The sequence below is a fragment of the Gekko japonicus genome, unplaced genomic scaffold (assembly GCF_001447785.1).
Source record: "Gekko japonicus isolate JY-2015 unplaced genomic scaffold, Gekko_japonicus_V1.1 scaffold815, whole genome shotgun sequence".
In the NCBI taxonomy this organism is placed as follows: domain Eukaryota; kingdom Metazoa; phylum Chordata; class Lepidosauria; order Squamata; family Gekkonidae; genus Gekko; species Gekko japonicus.
The window spans coordinates 72807-81462 of NW_015161974.1; the positions used below are offsets into that span (position 1 = coordinate 72807).

The 8656-nt window shown below is 48.8% G+C and overlaps 1 protein-coding gene across 2 annotated transcripts in view; it reads right to left on the minus strand.

Annotated features, from left to right (window-relative positions):
- Positions 1–8656, minus strand: part of PDPR (pyruvate dehydrogenase phosphatase regulatory subunit) — a 45239-nt gene that overhangs the window by 26187 nt on the left and 10396 nt on the right. For both annotated transcript variants that reach the window (XM_015429713.1, XM_015429714.1), the window contains exons 4-9: positions 7058–7139; positions 6806–6969; positions 5310–5431; positions 3834–3951; positions 2492–2641; positions 1777–1969 (exon numbers count right to left, since the gene is read on the minus strand). In XM_015429713.1, coding sequence (XP_015285199.1) covers positions 1777–1969; positions 2492–2641; positions 3834–3951; positions 5310–5431; positions 6806–6969; positions 7058–7139 — 829 coding nt within the window. The remainder of the gene's footprint in view (positions 1–1776; positions 1970–2491; positions 2642–3833; positions 3952–5309; positions 5432–6805; positions 6970–7057; positions 7140–8656) is intronic.

Consider the following 8656-nt stretch of genomic DNA (forward strand, 5'->3'; position numbering starts at 1 on the left):
GCAGATGTTTTTAGAAAGTGTCGTCTTAAATTGGCTGATAGAAAAGAGCTTGAACCTGACCTCAAGATCAAGAAGCAGATGCCACTGGGCCCTGAGGATGAGACCAAGAAAGAAGAGGCTTAAGATTGGCGGTGTTATCCCTTTGGAGACGGAGGAGGGTTGCAGAATTTCAAGTGAACGTCTAAGAAACCATTAAGACTTTAGAGAGAATTAGCATAGATGTAAAGGTGGAAGGACTCTGAAAATTGCCCTTACGAAGAGAGCTGGAGGAGATGCTCTAGAAATCTTCTCATAACAAGTAATAAACTAACACGTAAGCTTAGAAAGACAGGATCTCACAAAGTATGTTGTTTATTAACAGTTTTTTTTCATTACTAACTGCAGTCTAACAGGGTAATGATCTCCTACTCTTGGGTTTTTAGTTTAGTGTGGGTTACTTTTCTTTCTCCTTAGTTGTAGTTCCCCTTCCCTTCTTTTCTTTGTAGTTTATGTAGTATTATAAAAAAAATTAAAAAATCCCCTCCGGGGGTCTTAAAAAAAACAAAAACAACAGACAGGATTTTGTGTACTCTCTCTTAAAAAAAAAGAAAACCTGTGTTAGATACAAGACTCGGGCAGCAGGTGATTAACAGCTTTATTTGAACACGTAGTCAAAAGAACAGAACAAGACAAATCAATGGAGCAACAGGCTCCTTTTTAAACTGTCCGGGCTTGGCAAGCCACGCCCACATGTCAGCTAAGGTCCAATCACATACTGTACATAAAGGCCAATCATTTCTCTTCCCTCCAGAACTTCCTTTGTTCTGATAGGTCTATTTACAATACCTTTCTAGATTCAAGCTCAGTACATACTTTCCATACATTACATTACATAACAACCTGCATCAAGAGAAGCTGAATTCCAAGACCTCTATGTAAGGTAGGTAAAACTGCATCATTCAATACATCTGCTCACCATTCTGCTAATTTCACTCTTTTGCATCATGTATTCTACTTTTGCTTGTTATGGGTGCAGCAAAAAAAAAATATTCTAGGCACTGTGAAAACCCTGCCCTCTAATTCCTCCAGGATTTCTGCAGACAGTTTCAAACATATTTCCAGAGCTTTGGGAGCTAAAAAGCTGCTAATTTCTCAAGACAAAAGCCAAAATAAGATCTCGCTACAGTATTCTCAAACAGCCAAGGCTGCAAAATTATTACCTCCTAGCCAGCTGTAGCTATGACTGAGAGAAGATGACAGAAAAGACAAAGCAGAGCATGCGGCCACTGCCCATCCTGCTCATCTGGAACGTGAAACAGAAGGCAGAATGGACCCAAATCATTCAGAGTAGAAAATGCAGACCCCCCACCACCACCATGTGCCCCCCAGGCCCCGCTGCTGCTCCATGCAGGCAAGGGGAGTCGCGGAAGGTGCCGCTTCCAATGGAGAAGCAGCAGGGCGGGGTGGAGGGAGGGGCTACAGTACTTCCTCCTCCAGGCCCTTCCCCCCCATACACACTAGAGCCAAAGTCCCACCACTCCAGTCAACACCTGCATTGATGATAAACAGGTCTGGACTGCAAGCAGGAGAGGGAGGCGTTGAAAAAGCCATGGGAAAGATTCAGCCCCTTTCTTCTGTCTGCTACTTCTCTACTGGAAATTGCACTGCCTGGCCCCCATTTGATTTGGACAAATGGAGGCGAAGTACACAGGTCTGCCACAAGACACTGGGGACACTAAGAGCCCCGTCCTCCTTCCCCCCCCTCCCCATGCAGAGAGACGTGGGTGAGCCACTTACTTGCCTGCTCCTCCACCGAAAGACGTGCCGGCGGAGTTCATCCCAGCCAGGACAAAGTAGCTCTGCACATTCGGGCACTCTCCCATGATGCACCGCATGTCTGGCGTGAAAGATTCGGGGCAGTTCACCAGCTGGATGATCTCCAGGGCTTCCAATCCCGGCATCCTCCGAAGAAGGCCACTCAGCAGGGGCTCTGTTTCCCAAGACAAGACAAAGCGTCTGAAATCCTGAAAAGAAAAGCCACCTTTTCTAGAAGTCTTTAGCTTCTTTATGGGGATGGATAACAGAGAGCCAGCATGGTACGGTGGTTAAGACTGACGGACTAGTATCTCGGAGATCCAGGTTCGAATTCCCACTAGTGCCATGGAAGCTCACCATGGGTGACCTTGGGCCACTCACACTCTCTCAGCCTCACCTACCCTCACAAGGTTGTTGTGAGGATAAAACGGAGGAGAGAAGGATGACGTAAGCTGCTTTGGGTCCCCAGTGGGGAGAAAGACAGGGTATACATAAATTAAATAAGGAGAGAATGCATGAATGTCAAAACCGATGTTTGCATCTTTTTGTCTGCCTGGCTTTTACTCCGTGGCCTGAACCACATTTCTAGAATGGAGGGAGCTGCTCATACCTATCGCCTACATGACACTGCAACGCTGGGGCAACATGGGATGCCGCGTGAGTGGGGCGTGGCTGTGGAAAGGTCAGAGAGCTTTACCAAAATGGTCCCAGTCCTCTTGTAGATTCTGAATCTCAAGCTGGTTCCGGCCCTCCGTGAAGATAGGCTTGGGGTTCTTCTCAAAGCCCCCCGAGAGGATGCCCCCTTGCCAGCTGCGAATGTAAATCCTCCCATCAGGGTCCACGATGGCTGTGGAGGGAAGGAGAAAGGCGCAACTGTCAGAAGACATGCAGGAGAGCCTTAGAACTAAGGAGCTCCAAAGGAAATGGGGCTGGCTACTGGCTGCTTTGATACAACAAGTCCAGCCTGCATCTGGCACAGTGGCATCTGCTCGCATGATGGAACCTCCCTTCTATTGGGGCACAGAAGCAGGGCCCCTTGCAAGGGATGCTTCTGCTCAGAGCGCTTGCCATCTAAACGAGCCATCAGCTGGCCCTGATGCTCCCTATACTCTCTGCTGCTTGTCCTGCAACCACCCAGTAGCCCGCTGCTTACAGAAACTCCTCAAGAGCCTCCACATTCAAACCTGCATGCGTTTGGTCAAGAGCAAAGCAACACCTGGGGGATTGATTGTGCAGAGACAGAAAGTGCGCTGTCTAGGGAAGGACAGCCGTGTGCAACAAGGCTCCAAAGACAAGGCAGTCCCACCCGTGGGGAACTGTGTTCCACTGAAACAGAATCCCAAGCTTCTCTGCCCAGGGAGAACTAGAGCACTCCACCGGTGGGCCAAAGTGTCCTCCATATTGCATCGAAGACATGTTCAGGGAAGCTAAGAGGGGCTCCCCCAAGCAGGGGGGGAAAAAAAAGAAGGGACCTCACTCGGCATGTTGCTCTCCAAGGGTGACTTCAAGGGGCGTGTCAGGACGTAGAAGTGCTCACAGGCGTGCAGCGGGATGCTGACTGGCTCCTCGTTGGAAAGACCCAGCTCATAAGCCCACTGAAAACAAGGCAGGCAAGTTAGCGTCAACATGGTCGGTACGTTTCCCTCCCTGCCCCAAGCATAGCTCCCTGCAGCACCTCAAGAATTGCCTTAGCAAACCTCGGAAGTGCCCTTGACTGCGGCTTAGAATGCTACAGCAGGCGTTTGGTCAAGAGCAGGACAACACCTGGGGGACTGATCGTGCAGAGACAGAAAACAGTGCGCTGTCTAGGGAAGGACAGCCGTGTGCAACAAGGCTCCAAAGACAAGGCAGTCCCACCTGTGGGGAACTGTGTTCCACTGAAACAGAATCCCAAGCTTCTCTGCCCAGGGAGAACTAGAGCACTCCACCGGTGGGCCAAAGTGTCCTCCATATTGCATCGAAGACATGTTCTGAGTGCCTGCAGGGAAGCTAAGAGGGGCTCCCCCAAGCAGGAAAAAAAAGAAAAGAAGGGACCTCACTCGGCATGTTGCTCTCCAAGGGTGACTTCAAGGGGCGTGTCAGGACGTAGAAGTGCTCGCAGGCATGCAGCGGGATGCTGACTGGCTCCTCATTGGAAAGTCCCAGCTCATAAGCCCACTGAAAACAAAGCAGGCAAGTCAGCATCAACATGGTCGGTACGTTTCCCTCCCTGCCCCAAGCATAGCTCCCTGCAGCACCTCAAGAATTGCCTTAGCAAACCTCGGAAGTGCCCTTGACTGCGGCTTAGAATGCTACAGCAATAAACCAGATATGCTGCTGGAAAGGTAGACAAGAGCTGTTAAGGAGTGACAGCAGTGAGCCGAGACTATTTAGTGCCCTGGGGCTCTTTTCCCTTTCTCCAGATCAGTGGGAGAAAAATTGAAATTGCATCCAAAAAAAGCACATCTAACTAATTTAGCATATAACATATCCTGCAGGAGTCCGCTGATCTGGCACTGAAAAGCACAGCCTAAAACACAGTCCAGCCTACAGGGACTAACTGGAAGCAGAGGAAGCATTTTGGAGAAAGTCAGGTGCCTTCCCCTCCCTGCCACTTTGCACAGCATGCACAATTTGCTCTGATCCTAAACTCGCCCTGACCAGGCACTTGACCCCAAAACAACCCCCATGGCTGGACTGTGACCAAAGAGACAGTTTCTTTCTCTGAGATTAAACCAACCCCAAGGTTTTCTCTGTACAGCAACAGAAGAGACTCACCTGTATGTGAGCATCTGAGCACTTAGCTACCCCTCCAGTGTCCCTTTTTCCAACACAGCCTCTAGGGTCAATTTATCAAGGAGGAGAACAGAACAGGGAGCCTGCCACTTTGCACAGCATGCACAATTTGCTCTGATCCTAAACTCGCCCTGACCAGGCACTTGACCCCAAAACAACCCCCATGGCTGGACTGTGACCAAAGAGACAGTTTCTCTTTCTCTGAGAGTAAACCAACCCCAAGGTTTTCTCTGTGAGCATCTGAGCACTTAGCTATCCCTCCAGTGTCCCTTTTTCCAGCCTCTAGGGTCGATTTATCAAGGAGGAGAACAGAACAGGGAGAAGGAAACTTTAACTCTTTCTTCCCCTCTGCCATTTTCTTTTTGTTTTTTAAGACAGCACTTTGCTGCTTTTACTCCTGCTAGAGAAAACTTACAGGTAGCTTTATTTTCTTCCCCACTGGGAGTACATGCAGCTCAAGGGTGGCTTCCCCACTGGTAGTACATGCAGCTCAAGGGTGGTTTTTGTTCCAGAGAGAAAATGGCCAGGGAAGAAAGGTTACTCTCTCTCCCCTTGCACTGTTCTCCTCCGGAAGAAACCATAACGTTTTGTTGGGCCCCCAAACAACTTTTTAGATCTAGAAGGTTCCCTAGAATTTCTGAAGGAGAAACATCAGAGGGAAAACCAAGATAATTAACAGCAATCAGTGACCCAACACACCCTTTGGCAACAGTAGCCACACAGTACAATTAGCCCCTCACCTGTCCAGCACAGTTAACAAAATACTGACACTCAATCGCTCCTCTGTCAGTCTCCACTCCAGCCACACAGCCCTTCTGGCCCACGACGTGGATGACACTTGTCCGCTCGTGGATCTGGACACCTGGGTAAGAGAAGGCAGAGGAAGAAGTCAGAGGGGCAGGCAGGTTACACAGCCCCTTCCAAAAAAATGTTGCTTGCAGAGAAACCCCGGTGCCAGGACACGAATTAACAGGGTCTGAGGAAAGGCACCGTACTCCCTGACTAGCTAAGACCTTAGACAACTGATTACAATGTCCTAATAGCAACCAACTCGCGGGGAGACAATTTAAAGCAGGTGTGGGAGGGAAGCAGATCATAGTGCACAGCTCGGCTGCTGGGCACCTGCTGAGGTTCGTGAAAAAGAATGCTGGAGTTTGTGGACCTTGGTTCAAATCTGCCATTCTTCAGCAAGAGGTCATGCCTGGGGAGAGGCTGGAGCGGAGCAGCGAAGCCCATGGCAGAAAGCCTGAGGGCAATTCCTGGTATCTCCAGCTAAACAGACTGCTGATAGGTGGACTGGGCAGGGGGAGAAGATCCCGGAATGCTGCTGCCAGGCTAAATGGAGGAATACCGAGCCAAACTGACCAGAGGTCTGACTCAGCACAAAGCTCCCTTGTATGGCCAAGGATCACTGGTGAGTTATGCCTTGACTGCTCAGAGATAGGCGGTGTAGTCGCTACATTCCCGGCTGACATCATGATGGCATCTGGCAAGAGACTTTCCCAAGAGTGTTGACTGTTGCAAACATTAACTGTATTGTATGGTGAAAAGGATTTTTTTTTTTAATAGCACTTGCCCCGGAGGACTTATCCCACAAGGCGTTACACATTTCCTAAAAGAAGCTGCTGGAAGAGACACAGACACAGATGACTAGATCATCTCAACTTTACCGCCAACCAATACTGAAAGCTAACTTCCCTGGGAGCATAATGCAAATATTCTAATTGCCATGGGATAAAAAGATCACTGGGAAACTAGCTGGGAATTGTTGAAGTAGATTCCCAAGGTTGCAAATGCACTTGGGCAAGTCTTCTAAATGAGCCAACATGTCACATGAAAATAAAAATGTCCTAGTGATGCCTGCGTTGTCTACATTAAGCCCTAGAGATGCTGGAAAAAAAGTGAGCCCACAAAGTAAAAAACTAAATAAATTAGGACACAGAGGACTAAATGCCATGGAGGGCACGGGAGGGAATGTTATCTGAGAGTATATCAATTTCAGAGGCAGCTCCACCCCCAGCCTAAATTCCTCTTTTTGTAAAATGGAAGCAATAGAGACCTGGTGCACAGGACCATCTCTGGGAAAAGTATGAAGTATGGTGAAGAACACAGAACATGCTTGAAACTAAACAAGCAAACAGAGCAGGACATAATTATCACCCTTTCCCGTGTCCAGAAACAAGCTCACTGACTAGCGTTCCCCAAGCAGCCCCACTGCTGTTTGAAAAGCCGTTACCGTTCACGGAGGCAGCGCGTGCCAAAGCGAGGCTCACATCGGCAGACGATACAACAGCATCCTCCGGCACATGCATGGCCCCCACCAGGTCGTGGATGTTGATGAGCGGGTGAAGCTGCGCCACTTTCTTTGGTGGGATGAGCTCACATGGGATCCCCATGACCCTGCCACAGAACAGACAGAGAAGGTCGGTCGCTGGCTGCCTCAGAACGCCTGGCACACGAGGAGCACTCTGCCCCCACACACACATACTTGAGCCGTGAGGCAATGCGCTTGAGGGAGATCAGCCGGTCCTGCGTCTGAGCCAGCGAGATAGAGCCAGTCCTCACGTAACCTAGAACAAGAAACCAGCAACTGGTGAGTCCTGCATACTTTGGGGAAGGGTTTTGCTTCCACTGGCTTTAAATTGTGGTTTGGTATTCCTAGAGAGGGAGAGAGCCCGAAGGGTCAAGTGTATGGTCGCCCAGAAAAAGAAGGAGAGAGAGAAGAGATTGGATTTATACCTCGCCCTTCACTCAGAGTGGCTTACAAACTCCTTTCCCTTCCCCTCCCCACAACAGACACCCTGTGAGGGAGGTGGGGCTAGGAGAGCTCTGACAGAAACTGCTCTTTTTCAAGGACAGCGCTAACAGAACGATGGCTTGCCCAAGGTCATCCAGCCAGGTGCAAGTGGAGGAGTGGGGAATCAAACCCAGTTCTCCCAGTTTAGAGTCCGCACACTTAACCACTACGCCAAACTGGCTCTCATGGATTCAAAATCCCACTCAGTTGTGAAGCTCACCACGGTGACTTGGGGCCACCATGGCACTACCCCCTCAGTCTAACCTCCCTCATGAGGTTATGAGAAGAATGGTGCAGGGAAAAGACTCCGTATGCTACTCCTTGGGGGAAGAGAAGGGTATGCCTGTACCAATGAACAGTAAACTGTTAAGAGCTTGCAAGAATTGAAGCTACTTGAAGCTGAATTCGGCTGACGTTGCCCGTGTCGACAAAGAGAAGATGCCAACTGGCCAGCTGTACTGAGCAGGGATCCCCACAAGAACCAAACAGCCACTAAGTGTCGTGGGAACCAGACAAGCTGGCAAGAAGAGGAGTCTGGTGTGGGAACCCTGGGCCTGAGAAAGAAGGGAAGGGAGCAAGCGTGACCTGCACTGCAGCTGATTTTGCCCCAGTGCAGATGCGCAAGGGCAGTCATCGCCGATGCAGTGTCAAGGCCAGAAGTGATCGTTGGTGCCCAGCTGTTCCCCAATGCAAAGAGCCAGTCTAGGTTCTTTTCCACTTCATAAGAGCAGGAGCTGGCTCAGAAGAACCCAGAAAGCATCATTTAAAATATATATATATTATTATTATGATTTGACAGAATTACAAAACTATTAACAGTAACAAAATATAAAATATTAGTCTTAACAAGTTTTAGGAGATTAGGGAATATCATTTGTACACTGTACAATATCATTTGCATTTTGGTACTATAATATCGCAACACAGTGTTTCCAACACAAAGCACAAAATTACCTAACGGAAAATAACAGTCTCAATATATAAACTGAGTTTACCATTTTAACCTAACTATCAAAAATATACTAGGTCACGATAGTATGGATTACTGGGGCCAGAAGGCATCATCTTTATGTCTAAATGAAGCCCCCATTAGGAAATAGCTGTTCCTTCGTAGGAGAATGCTTGGAAGTGAGGGGAGTCTCTGTGTTGGAGATCGTCAGGAGGTACTGCAAGTCTTGCTTGTTTGCCAGGGCTTATGATGGGGTATGAACAGGAGGCTTCGGTAGGGGGGAGATATTTAGGGTTCTATTTGGTTTTACACTGTAAAGTTTTATGGTTTGTAAGCCACAT